Consider the following 21,253-nt stretch of genomic DNA (forward strand, 5'->3'; position numbering starts at 1 on the left):
TGTGGAACACTTTCAACACCTTGTAGAGTCCATGCCCCGACAAATAGAGGTTGTTCTGAGGGAAAAAGGGGGGGTGGGGGGTGCAACTGAATATTAGGAAGATGTTCCTAATGTTTGGTATACTCAGTGTATTTGGCCGCAACCATATGTGTGCAAGAGATAAAGTTTTCAGCGATTGTTTATTACTAAATGTGTTAGAATTAACTACTAATTATTAGGACTGACCCACAGGTCAACTGCCCACATTTAGGGAAATATATCCTACATTACCTCTGGACTATGGAGGTTGTTGTTCAATTCCTGTGACAGACAGACAGACTGAGCAGACAGAGCCAGACATTGCATTAAACCACAATTAATAGCACATTAATACCACAGAGTCCATTGACATTCAATATGTCTTTATTCTTCAGGATTCTGCAACCCTATCCTCCTCAAAACCGCATTAGCCGGAGAAAATAAAAGAAAACCTCAAAACATTCCACTGATCCAGAACATGTAATCAGTCCATTAAATAATACTATTTTTAAAATATACATTTGTAAATATTATTTCCCCCCCAGACCCAAATATATGACTGTCAAAGATTTATAGATAGAGGTCTTGTGTTTTCCAAAGCTAGTTCTCACAATAGTAAGACAGGATGGTTGATGAAAGAGCCATGGATAAACAGAGTTCTGAAAACTGTTTCAGTTGAACAATGTGAATGGGTGCCATGTTGGCACCAGACCTGGGTTCAAAATCAAATAGTATCAATTTTCTTACAAAACCGTTGATCATTTGATTGAGCCTGACTGGTGTGCCAGATGGGCGGAGTTTGGACTTTTGGGACTATTCCATTGGTCCCACTGCGCCAGACAAGCTCAATCAAGCCGAGCTAAAGTTTTTGGAAGAAAACAAATACTATTTGAACCCAGGTCTGCCCACATGTACAATAGTTTGCTAGAACTCTGTAGATCTGTGGTTCTATGTGATATGAGTAACGTTATGGTATGAGTGCATGTTTAAAATAAAAGGCTAATTCAACATCACTTCACACATAGGACTCATACATACGAGTCGGATTGCTTCACAGCTGTAATACAAGCTTATGTAGAAATGCGGTCGTTTTCATAATCAAAAATACTCTTATTTTTATTACATTAAAGATTATCTTTAGCTGAGTGTCTGTTTTATACAGTGTTTTTGGAAATGTGCATCATTCAATACTTTCATTTCTGCGTTATGACAATGATCACTAGGCTAAAATGTGCCATTTAAAGGTCGACTTTGGGCACGAAATACAGTCCAACTCCGCCTCTTTCTCAATTTTCAAACAGAAATGAGGTGTGCCTCTGGTGGTTCATCGATGTGTCATTCTGGTCATCCGCGCTTCGACCGACGTTGCTAGTTCGTTAGCTACGCTAGCCAATGTAGCTAGCCAGTAACTCCTCCAGTACGTGTGGATTTCATTTCACATGATTTGCTTTTGGACGGAAGCTGTAGAGATCAGTAACAAATGGCACTTCTGTAACCAAATATCTTATTCATCCATTTATTTGTATTTTTTTAAAGCATTAAATAACCTGGTATGATGGTGCATTGATCAGTTCTACAGTTTAAAGCTGTTATTTTCTGCCAAAGTCGACCTTTAACATTTTGATAATGGCAATGTCAAATGCTTTGGCAGTAGTTGGTATTCTCTTTGCTTATGTGGCAAGTTGAGAGAAATGTCAAGTGAAGTGGCTGGATCCCAAACTGATAACTCGACCCGTTCCCTAAACCCTTGTTGACTTCCCTTTGTAGCTGTGACAACTGGACATGTAAAAGCAGTGGCTGGCCCTCTGGTAGCATAGGCAAGGTTGGGGTCAATTCCATTTCAAGTCAATTCAGGGAGTAAACAGATATTGACCCTACCACTGGTAGGTGGTTCTGACTAGAGGGAGTACAGCTACGACCGGAAGTTACTTTATTGCAGCAGGTTAGGATCATTAACGTGGCAGGTTAGGAGACTTAGGTTAAGGTTAAGAAAAGGGTTAGGGTTAGCTTAAATGCACTCCTAACCCGCTACGAAAAGTCACGTCCGGTTGTAGCTATACTCCCTCTAGTCACAACCCTGGTAGGTAGAGGTGGTTACCAGCCCAGCACTAACACACCTGATTCTACTAAACTAATCATCAAGACCATGAGCTGAATCAGGTGTTAGTGCTTGGCTGGAACAAAAATCTGCACACCCTGTAGCTCTTCAGCTGATCACTAAGCTCACCCCATTTCAGATCTCAAAGGAATGAGTCAACGAGGGTATAGGGGGAAGGGAGCAAGTGTGCAGTATGGGGTTTGGGACCCAGCCTGTGAGAAACACAGGGCCCCCTGAGAACGGTCGCGATCCAGACTGACTACATAGCAGTCGTCTGCCAGATCTCACAACACCTGGATAGGTCTTAAACATATCAGCTAAACACATCGTATGATACAGCAACCAGCGCCCACTGTCGATGACGTGGCAATCAGCTATTGGTGGATGCATGCGGCACGACTGAAAAGTAGTCAGCCTGGAACGCGGCCAAAAGGTCGGACTCCTCCCGACTCCGCCTACTCCAGTTCATCTCCGGTTATCCTTCTGCTTCTTGTTCCGGCCGGGTGTGCTGATTGGCTGCGTGGCGCCATTGTCGGTGGGCGGGGGTGTTGGCGGGAGACGGAACGAGGTCTGGGAGAGAAGGTCAGACTCGCTCTCTCCTCCCCCTGCTCCTCCTCTGGACTTGGCGAATGGCCCGGCGAGAGAGAACTTAATAGGACTGCGGAGAGAGAATAAGAAACATCATAGAAAGAAAAGGGGAGGGAGAGAGACATTAGATAAGGGCAGAGGGAAAAACATATATTAATAATCACATCTACATGGGGTGGGGTTGAGGTGTGTGTATGTACAGTGTGCATGTATATATGTGTGTGTGTGTGTGTGTGTGTGTGTGTGTATGCACACACTCCCCTAAGTATTTATTTGGACAGTGAAGCTAAATCTTTTAATTTGGCTCTACACGGCAGCATTTTTGATATGAGATCAAATGTTTCATATGAGGTGACATTCATTTAATTTGAGGGTATTTTCATACACATCTGTTTTACCGTTTGGAAATGAAAGCACTTTAAGTATCTAGCCACCCCCATTTGAAGGTGTAAGTATTTGGACAAATTCACTTATAGTGTATTAAAGTAGTCAAAAGTTTAGTATTTGGCCCCATATTCCTATCCCACAATGACTACATTAAGCTTGTAACTCTACAAACTTATTGGATGCATTTGCAGTTTGGTTTTGGTTGTGTTTCGGATCATGTTGTGCTCTATAGAAATGAATGTTAAATAACAGTGTCATTTTGGAGTCACTTTTATATTAAACAAGAATAGAATATGTTTCTGAACACGTCTACATTGATGTGGATGCTACCACGATTATGGATAATGATGAGTGAGAAAGTTAGAGGCATAAATATCATACCCCCCGCCAAAAATGCCAACCTTATTGTTGTTGGTAATGGTGAGAGGTTAGCATGTTCTGGGGGTACAGTGCCTTCAGAAAGCATTCACACCCCTTGACATTTCCCAAATGTTGTTGTGTTACAGCCTGAATTTAAAATGTAGTATATAGAGATTGTGTCACTGGCCTACACACAATACCCCATCATTTCAAAGTGGAATTATGTTGAGATATTTTTACAAATTAATTGAAAATGAAGGCACTAAAGTAAAACTGCAAAAAATGTTGCAAAGAAATTAACTTTATGTCCTGAATACAAAGCGTTATCTTTGGGGCAAATCCAACAACACATGACTGAGTACCACTCTTCATATTTTCAAGCATGGTGGTGGCTGCATCATGTTATGGGTATACTCGTCATCAGCGAGGACTAGGGAGTTTTTTTGGGATAAAAATAAACAGAATAGAGCTAAGCACAGGCAAAATCCTAGAGGAAAACCTGGTTCTGTCAGCTTTCCAACAGACACTGGGAGACAAATTCACCTTTCAGCAGGACAATAACCTAAAATACAAGGCCAAATCTACACTGGAGTTGCTTACCAAGAAGACAGTGAATGTTCCTGAGTGGCCTAATTACAGTTTTGACTTAAATCTACTTGGAAATCTATGGCAAGACTGGAAAGTGGCTGTCTAGCAATGACCAACAACCAACTTGACAGAGCTTGAATAATTATTTTAAGAATATTGTCAATTTTGTAAAATGATTTAATCAATTTTGAATTCAGAGTGTAACAACAAAATGTGGAATAAGTCATGGGGTGTGAATACTTTCTGAAGGCACTGTATGATCTTTGTGCCTCTAGCTGTAGATACTGTACCTAGAGATATGGGACCAAATACTAAAATGTTGACTACATTAATACACTAAGTGAATTTGTCCAAATACATGTTCAAAAGGGGAGACTAAACGGTAAAACAGATGTGTGAAAATACCCTCAAATAAAAGGTGGCATTCTGTACTGTGAAACATTTGATCGCAAATCCAAAATGCTGGAGTATAGAGTCAAATTAAAAAAGATTTAGCATCAGTCCAAATAAATACATTTGTGAGTGTATTCCCGTGTATATATGTGTGTGTGTCACCTGATGGGGGTACGTGGGCTGCTGTTGTGTCTGCGTACAGGACGTGTCCGTGGCTCAAAGGAGAAGCCCTCCTTCAGACTCTCCAACACAGAGGGAGCCACATAGGTAAAACCCTGACAGAAAACAACAACAATACCAGCCATTAATGATATAGGTAGACTAGTCATTCTAGCAACACTTCCACTACTCTATTTTGTGGGGAAAGACCAGAATAAGAGGTGTTTTGTCACAGGTGAGAACAGGGTCGTGTTCAATAATACTGGCAACTGAAACTGTTTTAAAACGAAAACAACCTTTTCTTATTGGACTAGTCCAGGTAGCCCCTCCCTGCTTCAGTCCATTTTGTTCCATTTAGTGCCAAATGAACATGACCCATGTGTGAGGTTGAGAAGAAAGAGTGAACCCATGACAGAGAGAGGAGGTGAAAGGAGGAGGAAAATGACTGAGGGAAAAGATGAAGGGAGCAAATGGAGAGAGACGGAGTGGTGAACAGGTGGATGAAGAGGTAATCGTGGTCCCGTGTGGCTCAGTTGGTAGAGCATGGCGCTTGCAATGCCAGGGTTCTGGATTCGAATCCCATGTGTGACCAGTATGAAAAAAGTTTTCACTCACTACTGTAAGTCGCTCTGGATAAGAGCGTCTGTTAAACGACTAAAATATCAAACATAATCGTCTCACAGCGAAGGCGTGTTCGTGCTGGTGGCTGATTGTGGAGTCGTCAGGACTGTCCACCGGAGTCTGCTTGGTGAACCTCGTGTCAAACTGACTCACGTCCTCATCCGACTGCTACAGAGGGTGAAGAGAGGACAAAAAGAGAGGAGGCAGGGGTTGAATGGAGAGAGAGAGAAATGGTGGGAGAAGATAAATAAATGTGGGGAGATAGAGTATGTTTATGTGCACTCTAATAATTAGATATTCAACTGATTATGGCAGTAGGCCGAGTATGGCAGTAGTCATGTAAACACTAAACTCTGCTTATCTTAAATCGGCATAAGGTCAAAATCGAAGTAAGCATACGCCGATTAAAACACCTGCTTTTCTGATCATTCTTTAGAATTAATTGGCATTCCAGCTGTGCATTTGATCTGCGCATGTGCCAGCAGCGCAAGCCTCCGTCTAATGCGCGACTGAAGTGAGTTTGGAAAAACAATGTATGCGTCTTATAAAATTGTTTTCACATACAAACGTTATATGTCCGAACTCAGAATCGAATAGACTTCCAAAAATAACATGGTCGCTGTGGTAGAACGTTTATTTTGATAGGCGATCGTTCTACTTGCAAAGCATGTGAACGTTTTAAACGAACTATTATATTAATTTGACTATCCACAATAATCATATTATAATGTGCATGTAAACCATGCTCATAGAGTGGGATGCCACAGTTTCAACTTTACAGGTACCTCCTCAATTATTTAAAAAGACCCAGCACAGATTTGATATTTTAGCTGTTGAATAAAAGGTGCTGTTGAAAGAGTGACAGTAGAATAGTGGGTCGTACCAGGCATGGCTTGTAGGGCGGCTCACACCTCTTATTCAGGAGGTCGTCCCAGTTGATGTGTCTGAAGAAGAGATGCTTCTGTAAAACCAGCAGAAAAACGCTGCACTTAGAATCCATCCCTGTACAGTGCGCTATTGGATTTGGTTCAATTGCTATCACTTTAAGCACTGATCATAACAAAGCAGGGTTAGGGTCAATTTCATTTCAGTCAATTCGAGGAGGTAGAAATGTCTGTTTACTTCCTGAATTGATCCCAAGCCTATTACAATGCTTTATGGTGTCAATAGAAAACAAAGAGAGATGTGGAGAGTGGAGTGAACGGGAGACGTGTGTGTCTATCACCTGTATGTCTTTACAGTCTGCCGCACTGGAGCCTAGCCTCTGAGAAGGACTCTTCTTCAGCAGCTACAGAAAGGAGAGAGAGAGAGAGAAAGAGAGAGAAAAAGCGAGAGAAAAGGAGAGAGAAAAAGAGAGAGATAGAGAGCGAGCGAAAAAGAGATGGAAAGAGAGAGAGAGAGATAGAGAAAAATAGATGAGAAAGAGAGAGAAAGATGTGAAAGAGAGAAAAAGAGATGGAGACAAAGATGGAAGAAAAGAGAGAAAAAGAGATGGAGAAAGAGCGAAAAATAGATGTAGAGAGAGAGAGAGAAAAAGAGATGTAGAGAGAGTAGGACAGTGGGTGAAAGAGAGAAGGACAGAATGATAGAGAAAGAGATTGAGTCTTGACCTCTATTCTTAGGATGATAACTGTTCTTAAACCTAACGAGATGGGGAGGGGTGGGTGTCTTTACCTTTTTGATCATGTCTCGGGCGTCTAGTGTGAGGTAGGGCGGTAGGTTGAGTTTACACTTCAAGATCTTATCAATGGTCTTCTTCCTGTTCTCAGCAGTGAACGGAGGCTACGGGGGAGAGACAGGGAGAGGCAAGAAGAACAGAGGTTTGAGTCAAACGTCTTTCAAATGCTATCCAATTGGTTTATAATAGTGGCTTACTGTACTTAACATTCCTAATCAAAATCAATAATTATCCCAATAATTATTCCTTCATTCATTCATTCAGAAAGTATTCAGACCCCTATACTTTTTCCACATTTTGTTACGTTACAGCCTTATTGTAAAATGGATTCAATTAATTGTTTTCCTCATCAATCTACACACAATACCCCATAATGACAAAGTGAAAACAGGTTTTTATAAATAATTGCAAATGTATTAAAAACAGAAATACCTTATTTACATAAGTATTCAGACCCTTTGCTATGAGACTCAAAATTGAGCTCAGGTACATCCTGTTTCCATTGATCATCCTTGAGATGTTTCTACAACTTGATTGGAGTCCACCTGTGGTAAATTAAATTGATTGGACATAATTTGGCAAGGCACACACCTGTCTATATACGGTCCCACAGTTGACAGTGCATGTCAGAGCAAAAAACAAGTCATGAGGTAAAAGGAATTGTCCGCAGAGGTCCGAGACAAGATTGTGTCGAGGCACAAATCTGGGGAAGGGTACCAAAACATTTCTGCAGCATTGAATGTCCCCAAGAACACAGTAGCCTCCATCATTCTTAAATGGAAGACGTTTGTAACCACCAAGACACTTCCTAGAGCTGTCCGCCAGGCTAAACTGAGCAATCAGGGGAGAAGGGCCTTGGTCAGGGAGGTGACCAAGAACCCAATGGTGACTCTGACAGAGCACCAGAGTTCCTCTGTGGAGATGGGTAGAACCTTCCAGAATGACAACCATCTCTGCGGCAGGGACTGGGAGACTAGTAAGTAATGAGGGAAAGATGAACGTGCCAAGTACAGAGAGATCGTTAATGAAAACCTGCTCCAGAGCGCTCAGGACCTCAGACTGGGGCGAAGGTTCACCGTCCAACAGGACAACAACCCTAAGCACACAGCCAAGACAATGCAGGAGTGGCTTCGGGACAAGTCTCTGAACGTCCTAGAGTGGCCCAGCCAGAGCCCGGAATTGAACCCGGTCGAACATCTCTGGAGAGACCTGAAAACAGCTGTGCAGCGACGCTCCACATCCAACCTGACAGAGCTTGAGAGGCTCTGCAGAGAAGAATGGGAGAAACTCCCCAAATACAGGTGTGCCAAGACTCGAGTCTGTAATCGCTGCCAAAGGTGCTTCAACAAAGCACTGAGTAAAGGGTCTGAATAGTTACGTAAATGTAATATATTTCCGTTTTTTTATTTTTAATACATTTGCAAAAATGTCTAAACCTGTTTTTGCTTTTTCATTATGGGGTATATCTGTAGATTGATGACAAAAAATAACAATTTAATCAATTTTCGAATAAGGCTGTAACGTAATAAAATGTGGGAAGAGTTGAGGGGTCTGAACACTTTCCCAATGCACTGTAGGCGCATCCTTCCCATTTCTTCTCTAAAACTCTCGCTCTCCTCTTTTTCTCTTGCTCTCCTCTTTTTCTCATCCTACACCCCATCCCTCCTCTCTTTCTCTCTCTCCCGCTCACTTCCTCCCCCCCCCCTCCCCTCTCTTTCTCTCTCTCCCGCTCACTCCCCCTCTCTCTCTCTTTCTCTCCGTCTCTCACCGAGCCCGTCATCATGTCATACATCAGGGCACCAAGACTCCACCAGTCCACCGCCCGGTTGTGTCCTGTACGCGTCAGAATCTCTGGTGCCCTGAGAGAGAGCGAGATGGAGTGAGAGAAAATGTAAGAAAGAGGGGGAAAAGAGTGCAGGGATAGAGAGCGCAGGGAAGAGACACTTCAGTAGAAGAGTCGAAAAGATTTGCTGTGATCCGATTTTCAACCTTCTCCTAGAAGTGTGCACTTTTCACTCCCTTTCATGGATTGAAAGAGAATGGACTGATACCAGTCAGTTGCTAGGTTTCTATCCAATTGGCGACAGATTTTCATGCGAATAGTCTGCTTAAAGAAAATATGCACGGACTCTACCAAATCAGTATGTGATGACGTAGTGCACAAAAAGTCATTTTTTGCTTACGTTTTCATGTACCGAATTAAAATCTAAAGTTCAATGTGTTGCCACAGCATTTTCAACTCTACCGACAGTTTTGTCATAAAAACTGCAAATGTGCCTACTCTGGTCTTGGCACATGCGCTCACAGGCCTATAGTGCAGGTAGGCTGTGTAAATAGGCTAGTCTACATGATGAGATTATATTATGGATCACATCGAGAATATTTGTATTTGTCAAACGGCAGTCAAGCATTGATCATCATGTCACCAGAATCAGACTCTCTATATTTATTGGAAAGGAGCATCAAGATCACTGTGCACTTTCACCACCCTGTGAAGTTCCTCATAAGTCATTTCATCTGTAGCCTAATAAACTGCATGGTTTTTAGGAGTCGTAGTGGGAGGACCACACACCATTACATTTTCAATAACCATATGATGGTTATTATATCAATATTTGCACATAAAGGCATTTCCACTGCCATTTCTCGTATAATTAATTTTACAGACAGAAAAAGATCCCACCATGTCGAACAAACAAATTATCTGTCAGCATTTATAAAATTGTACCATTATAGCCGTCGTGATTATTTGTATTATACTGTATGACTTTACTCGCATAGCAACTGTGGATAAAAACGTGGTTAGTGTAAGGAATATGGTGGAAATGTCACACTAGGCCATGCAGCCCATGGACAAATGTAACGGTTTTAAATCCACACGACTTCGGGGAGGAGGGGGAGAATTGTACTAGAACCAGTTACAGTGAAGGAAAAAAGTATTTGATCCCCTGCTGATTTTGTACGTTTGCCCACTGACAAAGAAATGATCAGTCTATAAATTTAACGGTAGGTTTATTTGAACAGTGAGACAGAATAACAACAAAGAAATCCAGAAAAACGCATGTATAAAATGTTATAAATTGATTTGTATTTTAATGAGGGAAATAAGTATTTGACCCCTCTGCAAAACATGACTTAGTACTTAGTGGCAAAACCCTTGTTGGCAATCACAGAGGTCAGACGTTTCTTGTAGTTGGCCACCAGGTTTGCACACATCTCAGGAGGGATTTTGTCCCACTCCTCTTTGCAGATCTTCTCCAAGTCATTAAGGTTTCGAGGCTGACGTTTGGCAACTCGAACCTTCAGCTCCCTCCACAGATTTTCCATGGGATTAAGGTCTGGAGACTGGCTAGGCCACTCCAGGATCTTAATGTGCTTCTTCTTGAGCCACTCCTTTGTTGCCTTGGCCGTGTGTTTTGGGTCATTGTCATGCTGGAATACCCATCCATGACCCATTTTCAATGCCCTGGCTGAGGGAAGGAGGTTCTGACCCAAGATTTTAAGGTACATGGCCCCGTCCATCGTCCCTTTGATGCTTAATGTTTCCACCTTAATGTTTCCACCTCCATGTTTGACGGTGGGGATGGTGTTCTTGGGGTCATAGGCAGCATTCCTCCTCCTCCAAACACAGCGAGTTGAGTTGATGCCAAAGAGCTCAATTTTGGTCTCATCTGATCACAACACTTTCACCCAGTTCTTCTCTGAATCATTCAGATGTTCATTGGCAAACTTCAGACGGGCATGTATATGTGCTTTCTTGAGCAGGGGGACCTTGCAGGATTTCAGTCCTTCACGGCGTAGTGTGTTACCAATTGTTTTCTTGGTGACTATGGTCCCAGCTGCCTTGAGATCATTGACAAGATCCTCCAGTGTAGTTCTGGGCTGATTCCTCACCGTTCTCATGATCATTGCAACTCCACGAGGTGAGATCTTGCATGGAACCCCAGACCGAGGGAGATTGACAGTTCTTTTGTGTTTCTTCCATTTGCGAATAATCGCACCAACTGTTGTCACCTTCTCACCAAGCTGCTTGGCGATGGTCTTGTAGCCCATTCCAGCCTTGTGTAGGTCTACAATCTTGTCCCTGACATCCTTGGAGAGCTCTTTGGTCTTGGCCATTGTGGAGAGTTTGGAATCTGATTGATTGATTGCTTCTGTGGACAGGTGTCTTTTTACAGGTAACAAACTGAGATTAGGAGCACTCCCTTTAAGAGTGTGCTCATAATCTCAGCTCGTTACCTGTATAAAAGACACCTGGGAGCCAGAAATCTTTCTGATTGAGAGGGGGTCAAATACTTATTTCCCTCGTTAAAATGCAAATCAATTTATAACATTTTAGACATGTGTTTTTCTGGATTTTTTTGTTGTTATTCTGTCTCTCACTGTTCAAATAAACCTACCATTAAAATTATAGACTGATCATTTCTTTGTCAGTGGGCAAATGTACAAAATCAGCAGGGGATCAAATACTTTTTTCCCCTCACTGTAGGTGAACTCAGTCCTATCTGAACTCTGAATACTACAGCGACCCCTACTGTCATTCACAGAAAGTGCAGTTTCAGAGAGCGACAGCTGACTCAGAGAAAGCATCCTCATCTCAAATCAGTGTGGTGCTAGACTCACATGTACTCTATGGTCCCACAGAAGGTGTGCGTGACTGCGCCGTCATGAATGGACTCCTTACACAGGCCAAAGTCAGTCAGCTTGATGTGTCCTGGAAGACAGAGATATAATATCTGTGTCAATTGTAAATTATAACAATAAGCCAATGGATAGCAGATCAATTATAAAACAATATATACTATATTCATCTCACTGATATTGATTTCTATGTAACAGACAGACAGACACACCTTGGTGGTTCAGCATGATATTCTCTGGTTTCAGGTCTCGGTAGATGATTCCGTTTGAGTGGAGGTGTCCCAAAGCAAGCACGATCTCACCCAGATAAAAACTACTTGTCAAAGAGGGAAAACATTTATTAACACTCCTCCTCTTACGCATGCACAACACATACTGTCAAGCTATTGTTCTCATATTCTTCTCCTCCTCTCTTCTACAAATGTTCACATGGAAATTCACTGCTGTTTATGGCCTCAGCCTCACTCTTGTATCCTTTCCCAATGATAACCTGAAGCTAAGCATCTCCCTCTCTTACCAGGCAGTGTCCTCCATGAAGATTCCTTCTTTCTCCAGCTGCATGAACAGTTCTCCACCTGATAAAGAAACAAAAACAATACGATTAAGGAGATCGAGCGATACAAGTGTCTGTTGAAGTGCCAGGATTCAGAGATAGACATGGTTGTCCTACCCAGATCCCATCTCTTCCTCCTTCGCTCATGAGGTCAAAAGTGTCTGTTGAAGTGCCAGGATTCAGAGATAGACATGGTTGTCCTACCCAGATCCCATCTCTTCCTCCTTCGCTCATGAGGTCAAAAGTGTCTGTTGAAGTGCCAGGATTCAGAGATAGACATGGTTGTCCTACCCAGATCCCCTCTCTCTCCCTCCCTCCCTTCAGGATGAGGTTGAAAGCATACAGCAGGTCCCTCTCCCTCCCTTCCTACCTCCTCCCATCCATCCCTCTCCATCTCTCACCACTGAGACACTCCAGGATGAGGTAGAGTTTACCCCCGGTCTGGAAGGCGTACAGCAGGTCCACAATGAAGGGGTGCCGCACCGTCTCTAGAATCTCCCGCTCTGCACGCGTGTGGGCTGTGTCCTTGGCGTTACACACTATCTTCGCCTGGCAGGGAGAGAAAGAGAGGGATGGGTGGAAGGAGGGAGGGAGGTGGAGATAGGAGATAGTCAGTTGTGTATTTAGAGATTTTACATTTTGCCCTGGTACCGTAGCAATATTTAGAACATTCTTTTGGTTGAGAAAATTGATTAAGAGGAATCGTATGTACCTTCTTTAAAACCTTCATGGCGAATATCTTCCCCGTCTGTGCACCCTGCACTTTCCGTACCTGGAAAACCTGCAAGTAGAAATAAAATTGTTAAATAGGTCGATGAAAAACGGGATGAGTTTCTGATCAAGAGCTTGGTGTATTCCAAAGTACATTGTGAAACTGAAATTCTTAGAAACGCAAACACGCACTGGTTGACTGACACACACAGATGCACGCACACACACACCTTGCCATAGCCCCCCTTGCCCAGCACACTTAGCAGCTCAAAGCTGTCTGGTCCGATCCTCTCACTGTCTCTGTTGACAATGGCACTGGTCAGCTCTATCTCTTCTGTCTGAACACTAAGAGAGTGGGGGATAAGAGAGAGTGAGGAAGAGGGGAATGAGTGAGGGTGAGTTTATATGATTCAGTGAAAGATATAGTCTCAAGCAAGAATGGTGGACAAAGTGACTAAGTTCAGAGTTCCACTTACGGGTCTGTCTCTGCTACGGTGAAGTCACAAACGTCATCCTACAGAGCACGGGGGACAACATTAATTCACTGTAGACAAGTGAAGAAGGGTCACTGCCGGGGGGGTGTAAGGCAACAAAATAGGAAAAATGCCAAGGGGGGTGAATGCTTTCGCAAGCAACTGTATTTTGTTTTGGGGATTCTAGCTGCAATTGTCTGGGCGTTTTCTTCACTACATTGAACACTGCCCTGATCTGACAGTCTGATAATAAGTTAGTTAGGTACCCTAATTTACTTCAATAACAAAAAATGTCCTCAAATCCCCAACCAACAAGTGACAAATCCACACCTCTGCATCACTAAGGTCTTCCGACTCCAGGTCAATATCGAAAACACCAGCCATCCTGCGGAAGAAATTTTAGCTTAGCTATGTGTGATATGTCATTAAAAACACAACGACCGAGAGCTAGCAATGTGAAACACGCAGTTGTTGTTGTTACTAGCTAGCTAGCTATGCCTGACAGTTTCAAATACTAAGCAGCTACACTGTCAAAGTTGGACAAGAAGCTGGCGTTATCTAACGTTAACCTAGATGGGATCTAGGCAGGCTAATCGGTTTTATGGGTAAAGTTTATGCATAAGGTAACATTTCTTACTGGGCCCGCGGGCAGGGAAGGCAATGCTAATGCTAGCTAGCTAATCCTGTTGAGCGTTGTCAACAGGCATGGTTGGAGATAGCCGACTAAACTCAACTCCACGATTTACGATGGAGTTGAGCGGTGACTAGTCTGGGGGGACTCGAGCCAAGACGTCACATACAACGACGTTATTAAAAACGAGCTACTGATTTCATCACCCAAAGAATATCCAGCAATTGTGTAATTGTGGGCTATTCTTTGGGTGCTGAAATCAGTAACAGTTGTTATTTATTAAAACTTCCGCCCACAGCCACACTAGTCGCCGCTCACCTCCATATTAAATCGCAGAGTTGAGTTTAATCGGCTATTGGAGAGAACCAGAGTCAGAGAGCTAGCCAGCTCATGTGAAAGTTCAGACTGTGTTGGAATGTCGTAAGAAAAGAGAGAACCAAGTTTGTTGTGTCACTTTTGCTAGTTAAATGACTAAACTGACTGTATCAAATTGAAATATATATTTAATATGTAACGGTTCGTGATCACTTCGGTTTGACAGCTAACGTTAGCTAGCTAAGTTAGTTACTTTTACTGCTTAGCTACGACGACTCGCAGGTGATAAGGTAACGTTCGTTAGCTAGCCTAGCATTTCACCTCGGCTCATATACCTGGCTTCAGCTTCATTCGTCGTGACCACTGAGTCAGTGAGCTTTTAAGGGACCGAGGTTTTCTGATTCCACTTTCCTTGCTGTGTCGCTCCCAAAAGTCTCGTTGGACCTAAACTGTAGTTATAAATAAGAATACGATTATCTTAAAAAGCTGTCTGTCACCTCGCTCTGGTCCTTGTTGATGTTCTGTTGTTTGTTTCTCTTGGCATGTGTGATTGAACTGTGACCTTTTTTTTTAGCTACGTCATCAGTAAAAGACTTGCGATTGGCTGCTTTCTTATTTTATTTTATAGCAATACATCAATTTATGACACTGCTTTTTTATTTTATTATAAACAAAACATAACAAACAATATACAATGTAAAATCACAAATACAGCAAGAGACGTACATGAAAAAAAGTTAATAGAAAAGTGGACATGGGCATTTTGACAAGCGCAGACATTGGTCAGAAAGGCAATTCCCATTGGGGAAAAATAGCATTCCAGCTTTACAAAAGCTGTTCAGGGGTCAGGGACATTGTGGTCTCTCCACCAACTGGCTTTATCCCAGTTTCAGTAACCTGGGGACAAGGTTTGGGACATTGTGTATGCGGCCCTGTCACCCTATTATAGAGCACCCCATAGGGCTCTGGTCAAAAGGAGTGCACTATATAGGGAATAGAATGGCAGGTTTTTGTTATTGTACGGATGACAATGATATTTACATCTATTGAGACTTTGGAGACAATTCAACTATTTTATCAAACTGATAGAAAAGCAACAAAACCTAACAAAAAATAAATAAATAAAATACACTCCAACAGATGCGTTACCTAGCCTATTTGAAAGTAACACGCAATCTTTGTTTTCCTCATTGTCTCTGGCGTTGTCTGTTTCAATAAAAGGCAGTAGCTCTTTTGCTGGTTTTGTTTCCAGGGTAAACAGAAGTGAGAGAGAGAAAAGTCACTTAGGCCTACAGCCTACACACCTCTGTGGGCGCAGCTTCCTGCAAGACCAGTCCATAACACACCAGCTCAAATCAAATGTTATTTGTCACATGCGCCAGATACAACAGGTGTAGACCTTACAGTGAAATGCTTACTTACAAGCCCTTAACCAACAATGCAGTTTTAAGAAAAATAAGTGTTAAGTAAAAAAAAGAGATAAGTAATAAATAATAATAAGAAAAATAGAAAAATAACAATAATTAAAGAGCAGCAGTAAAATAACAGTAGCAAGGCTATATACTGGGGGTACCGGTACAGAGTCAATGTGCGGGGGCACATTAGTTGAGGTAATTGAGGTAATATGTACATGTAGGTAGAGGTAAGCAGCTGTTGTTTCACCTATGAGAGTACAACACCTTACCAACAGCAAACCATCACACTATGCATGCTACCACTTATGAGAAAGTTTTTTGTTGTGTTTCAAGGTATGACGCTGAAGGTTTGCAAATGGCTGATAACACTTTTTTTTTTATAAAGGTGGTCTACATCTGAAAGGAAGTGGAACTTTCACGGAACTAGTGGTTTTACCAGTGTACATGAAACTGTCCATTGTCAGACTGCAACCTGTAACCAGTGACCTGTAAGTCTGCTAGTAATAGCACACAGAGAATGGAATCTCTTTGGTTTATCTTGATGATTTGTGAGTACATTTTATTGGAATTTTAGAGGGTCTTCTTAATGAATAGCCTGATTTGATTATACACATTTCTTTCTTTGACTGTAATAGAAAATAGCCTAATGTGTTGTAATCTATCAAACAGTGTTCATCGTCAAGCCACGGCAGTCTGTGGAGTCTGTGTTTCGAGAGATCCAGCTTGGAGATACTGCCATTTTGCCCTGTGATATCTCTTACCATTACGAGATAACCTGGTTGAAGCACAATCCTGAGCAGACTCCTGCCGTTGTGCTGTTTGCGAGTCTCAAAGGTGGAACTATAATCTATGAGTACAAACACAATCTTCGTTTCGAGGCAGACATTTCCAACAGGTCATTGGCATTGAAAATCCTGACCATTGAGAATGCAGACCTTGGATTGTATTACTGCATGGGAAAGGTTGGCAAAATGATGATGCTTGGGGGAGGAACCAGACTTCATGGTAAGAAGGGATTTTTGCTAATCAAAAACATACGTGTATTTTTCACAAAATACCATGTAATATCATGTTTATTCTCACATTAATCTTGGCACCCATAACCAAATCTCACTTGCGCTGGCCAGCGACTCAATTTAGAATATAACATTTTAATTGTTAAATCTGTCACAAGAGAATATTCTCACATCTAAAACGTTCTGCCTCAGAGGCCTTATGTTCAGTCTCTCAAACTGTGACCTTTGAACTTTACAAACATATTCATCATCACTGGTGGTACACCTAGTCATCAACCAATCTCATAAGTCATTTATGTCACTATTTTTCAGTGTCTGGCCTTGAAACTATAAATGAATCTTCTACCACTTGTGGACAAGGTAACATAAATCTATATACTAAATGATATTACAACTTAAATACTGTCATGCTGCATGCAACACTAACAAAATTGAGCCATGCAATTTTCCTAATGTAGCATAATATCAGCAGGTAAAGCTACCCCTGCCTCCCTCCTCCTATACTTCTCATTTTAGCTTTGCCTGCAATGTCTATTGGTACCTCCGGGCTATCCTTCTTTCATCTGCATGCAGCTGCAGTTGGACTGGGTCTGGTGGGGATGATACTGGCAGTTTGCATCACTCATCACAAGACCAAGAAAAGAAACATGACAACCTAAACGGTCCGGTCCAAATGCTGCTCTGTATGCTTGTCTTGCCCAGTGTGTTTCAGTGTCTGATTACAGTATAATATCTGAAGAAACCTGAATGCCATAGTCCTACAGCATGAATTTTGATTATTTATCTTAAGACAATTATATTATGGTCAAGAGCTCTGGAATTTGGCTCAAGTTTATCAGGAAGGAAGGAATTATTTTGTCTCAGTGTGTAATATTACCTGCTGCAAATTTTGCTATTCGGATTTGTATTGCTCTTGGGCTTTTTTAAATAAAAATAAATAAAGACTGCATGAGGGCCTGGTCTACAATGTGACTTTATAATAAGAAAAGGAGCTAGACTTTTATATGAACTTTCACCTACTGTCCGTCCCACCTCTGCAATTTAATCAGAAATGCAAACATGTGTACCGGTAGTCTGTACCAGGGGCGGTGTGTTCAATAGGGCGATATGGGCGACGCACTGCCAAACGGGAAAAGGAAGGGATTTTTTTTCTAATCAATTATATCACGGCAACAGTAGTTATCAGTGTTCTAATCTGATCTGACTGCCACTAAATGTCAAATCAGGCTAAAGTCGTGCTTCAAATGGCCCCGCCCGTTTTTGGGGCGATTTCAGTCATGTTGAAAATCGCCCAGAAGTCTGTCATAGACTCCCATGTAAAATCTATTTTTTTCAAATTTCAAAGCTTTCAATACAATCTCTATGGGTGTCTGTGGGCTTGCACTTACGCGCTTTCGTCATACGTGACGTAACCATGAACGTAACTAAGTGTCACGACCGTCTTGAAAGGGAGCAGACCAATACGCAGCGCGTTGAGTGAACATGATGACTTTAATGAGTAAAGCACGTAAATACAAAACAAAAGACGATAGTGAAGTCCAACAGTGACAATGACTGAACCTGGAACAAAAACCCACAATTCCCACAGGAAAACATTCAGATTAAATATGGCTCCCAATCAGAGATAACGAGCCGACAGCTGACACTCGTTACCTCCGATTGGGAGTCATAGACCAAACCTAGAAATGAAGCCAACAGAAAGGCAAACCTAGAAATACACCCAAACCCAACATAACAAAATACACCCTGGCTCAAATACAAAAGTCCCGGAGCCAGAGTGTCACAGTACCCCCCCCTAAAGGTGCGAACTCCGGGCGCACCAGCATACAGTCTAGGGGAGGGTCTGGGTGGGCGTCTGTCCACGGTGGCGGTTCTGGCCCTGGTCGTGGTCCCCACCCCACCTTAGTCACTATCTGCTTCCGTAGCCTCCTCCACATGACCACCCCCCAACTAAACCCCACTGGATTAAGGGGCGGCACCGGACTAAAGGGCAGCACCGGACTAAGGGGCAGCACCAGGATAAGGGGCAGCACCGGGCTAAGGGACAGCACCGGACTCAATGGCGGATCCTGGCTGGCTGGCTCTGGCGGATCCTGGCTGGACGGCTCATGGCTGGCTGAAGGATCTGGCTGCTCATGGCTGGCTGACGGATCTGGCTGCTCATGGCTGGCTGACGGATCTGGCTGCTCATGGCTGGCCGACGGATCTGGCTGCTCATGGCTGGCCGACGGATCTGGCTGCTCATGGCTGGCTGAAGGATCTGGCTGCTCATGGCTGGCTGACGGATCTGGCTGCTCATGGCCGGCTGACGGATCTGGCTGCTCCTGTCTGGCGGAAGGCTCTGGCTGATCCTGTCTGGCGGAAGGCTCTGGCTGATCCTGTCTGGCGGAAGGCTCTGGCTGATCCTGTCTGGCGGAAGGCTCTGGCTGATCCTGTCTGGCGGAAGGCTCTGGCTGATCCTGTCTGGCGGAAGGCTCTGGCTGATCCTGTCTGGCGGAAGGCTCTGGCTCCTGGCAGACGGGCGGCTCATGCAGCGCTTGGCAGACGGACAGTTCAGACGGCGTTGGGCAGACGGGCAGTTCAGGCGCCGTTGGGCAGACGGGCAGTTCAAGCGCCGTTGGGCAGACGGGCAGTTCAGGCGCCGTTGGGCAGACGGGCAGTTCAGGCGCCGTTGGGCAGACGGCAGACTCTGGCCGGCCGAGACGCACTATAGGCCTGGTGCGTGGTGCCGGAACTGGTGGTCCCGGGCTGAGGACACGCATCTCAGGGCTAGTGCGGGGAGAAGGAACAGGGCATGCTGGACCCTGGGGACGCACATAAGGCCTAGTGCGTGGTGCCGGAACTGGTGGTCCCGGGCTGAGGACACGCATCTCAGGGCTAGTGCGGGGAGCAGGAACAGGCCGGACCGGGCTGGCGACGCGCACCGTAGGTTTGGTGCGAGTGGCAGGAACAGGCCGGGTCGGGCTGGCGACGCGCACCGTAGACTTGGTGCGGGTGGCAGGAACAGGCCGGACCGGGCTGGCGACGCGCACCGTAGGTTTGGTGCGAGTGGCAGGAACAGGCCGGGTCGGGCTGGCGACGTACACCGTAGGCTTAGTACGTGTGGCAGGAACAGGCCGGACCGGGCTGGCGACGCGCACCGTAGGTTCTGTGCGTGGAGCAGGAACAGGCCGGGCTGGGCTGGCGACGCACACCGTAGGTTCTGTGCGTGGAGCAGGAACAGGCCGGGCTGGGCTGGCGACGTACACCGTAGGCTTAGTACGTGGAGCAGGAACCGGCCGGGCTGGACTGGCGACGCACACCGTGGGCTTGATGCGTGGAGTAGGAACAGGCCGGTCCGTACTGGGAACACACACCACTGGCTTTAACTGGGGATCAGGAACGGGCCGGACCGGACTGGTAACACACATCAGTCTCTCACGCCGTGCCGCAACAACTTCCCTTCCTCTACTCGCCAATGGCTCCCGTAATCCGATAGCCTTCTCTCCACATCTCCCTGTGGCAGCCTCCTGCTGCCCAACCGCCCAAGCCATGTGCCCCCCCCAAAAAACTTTTTGGGGTTGCCACTCGTCCCTCCGACGATGGCCCTGCCGACGCCATTGCTCCTCTCTCCGTCGCCTATCCACTGTCTCGCTCCATGGACGGCGATCCATCCCCTCCAGGATTTCCTCCCAAGTCCAGGACCCTTTTCCGTCCAAAATCTCCTCCCATGTCCAGACCCTTTGCTCCTGGACACGCTGCTTGGTCCTTTTGTGGTGGGTTTTTCTGTCACGACCGTCTTGAAAGGGAGCAGACCAATACGCAGCGCGTTGAGTGAACATGATGACTTTAATGAGTAAAGCACGTAAATACAAAACAAAAGACGATAGTGAAGTCCAACAGTGACAATGACTGAACCTGGAACAAAAACCCACAATTCCCACAGGAAAACATTCAGATTAAATATGGCTCCCAATCAGAGATAACGAGCCGACAGCTGACACTCGTTACCTCCGATTGGGAGTCATAGACCAAACCTAGAAATGAAGCCAACAGAAAGGCAAACCTAGAAATACACCCAAACCCAACATAACAAAATACACCCTGGCTCAAATACAAAAGTCCCGGAGCCAGAGTGTCACACTAAGAAAATAGCGGCTAGCAGCGTCTCTGTTGCGACCTGCAGTGTGGCGTTATCTTATGTTTTTAATTTGTACACTTAGTGGCGTTATTTTATGTTTTTAATTTGTACACTTAGTTTACAAACATTCTGCCAACCATGGATTTCCAGTGGTGGGTTTTGGACTGATCTTGTTGATCGTGTACATACCCGCTACGAACGGACTAAATAATGAAAACGCTGCTGGCAGCGGAATCCAATACAGCTGGGAGACTTGGCTGGATGACAGAGTCCCGGACAGAGAAGTGGAGCCGGCCGGCTTCACCCTGGTCAGAGCGGACCGCGATCTGACACAGTCACAGGGAAAATCGATCCTGGTAAGAGAGCGACTCTGTACCCCCGACATTGAACTGCTTTCTGTGTCACTGCGACCTTACTATCTGCCCCGTGAGTTCCCCCAATTGTTTGTTACCGTTGTGTACTGTTGATAATCACAAGTTTACTGGAGA

General features: G+C 44.3%; 1 protein-coding gene and 1 long non-coding RNA gene across 4 annotated transcripts; one reads left to right on the top strand and one right to left on the bottom strand.

Moving 5' to 3' along the window:
• Positions 1 to 384: 384 nt before the first annotated feature.
• LOC311112401 (ribosomal protein S6 kinase beta-2-like) lies at positions 385 to 14,775 on the bottom strand. Of its 3 annotated transcripts, none has more exons than XM_084155511.1 (16): positions 14,550 to 14,775; positions 13,599 to 13,653; positions 13,272 to 13,309; positions 13,026 to 13,140; positions 12,797 to 12,865; positions 12,519 to 12,633; positions 12,049 to 12,106; positions 11,744 to 11,844; positions 11,514 to 11,604; positions 8,659 to 8,749; positions 6,887 to 6,994; positions 6,438 to 6,500; positions 6,096 to 6,173; positions 5,273 to 5,380; positions 4,595 to 4,707; positions 385 to 2,774 (listed from the first exon to the last, which is right to left on the bottom strand). In XM_084155511.1, exons 2-16 carry the CDS (start codon positions 13,650 to 13,652, stop codon positions 2,582 to 2,584), a joined length of 1,395 nt encoding a protein of 464 aa, XP_084011637.1. In that variant the 5' UTR covers position 13,653; positions 14,550 to 14,775; the 3' UTR covers positions 385 to 2,581. The 3 variants fall into 3 exon arrangements, with proteins under 3 accessions (XP_084011637.1, XP_084011636.1, XP_084011635.1); XM_084155510.1 differs by having other exon boundaries at positions 12,486 to 12,633; positions 14,536 to 14,775; XM_084155509.1 differs by having other exon boundaries at positions 12,486 to 12,633; positions 14,550 to 14,774.
• Positions 14,199 to 17,592, top strand: LOC311112402. The gene is made up of 5 exons (XR_014610870.1): positions 14,199 to 14,319; positions 16,015 to 16,177; positions 16,299 to 16,634; positions 16,958 to 17,005; positions 17,162 to 17,592. It is a non-coding gene; the product is annotated as an uncharacterized lncRNA (long non-coding RNA).
• Positions 17,593 to 21,253: the final 3,661 nt, after the last annotated feature.

This window comes from Coregonus lavaretus, assembly GCF_964263955.1.
Source record: "Coregonus lavaretus genome assembly, chromosome: 38".
Classification (NCBI taxonomy): Eukaryota; Metazoa; Chordata; class Actinopteri; order Salmoniformes; family Salmonidae; genus Coregonus; species Coregonus lavaretus.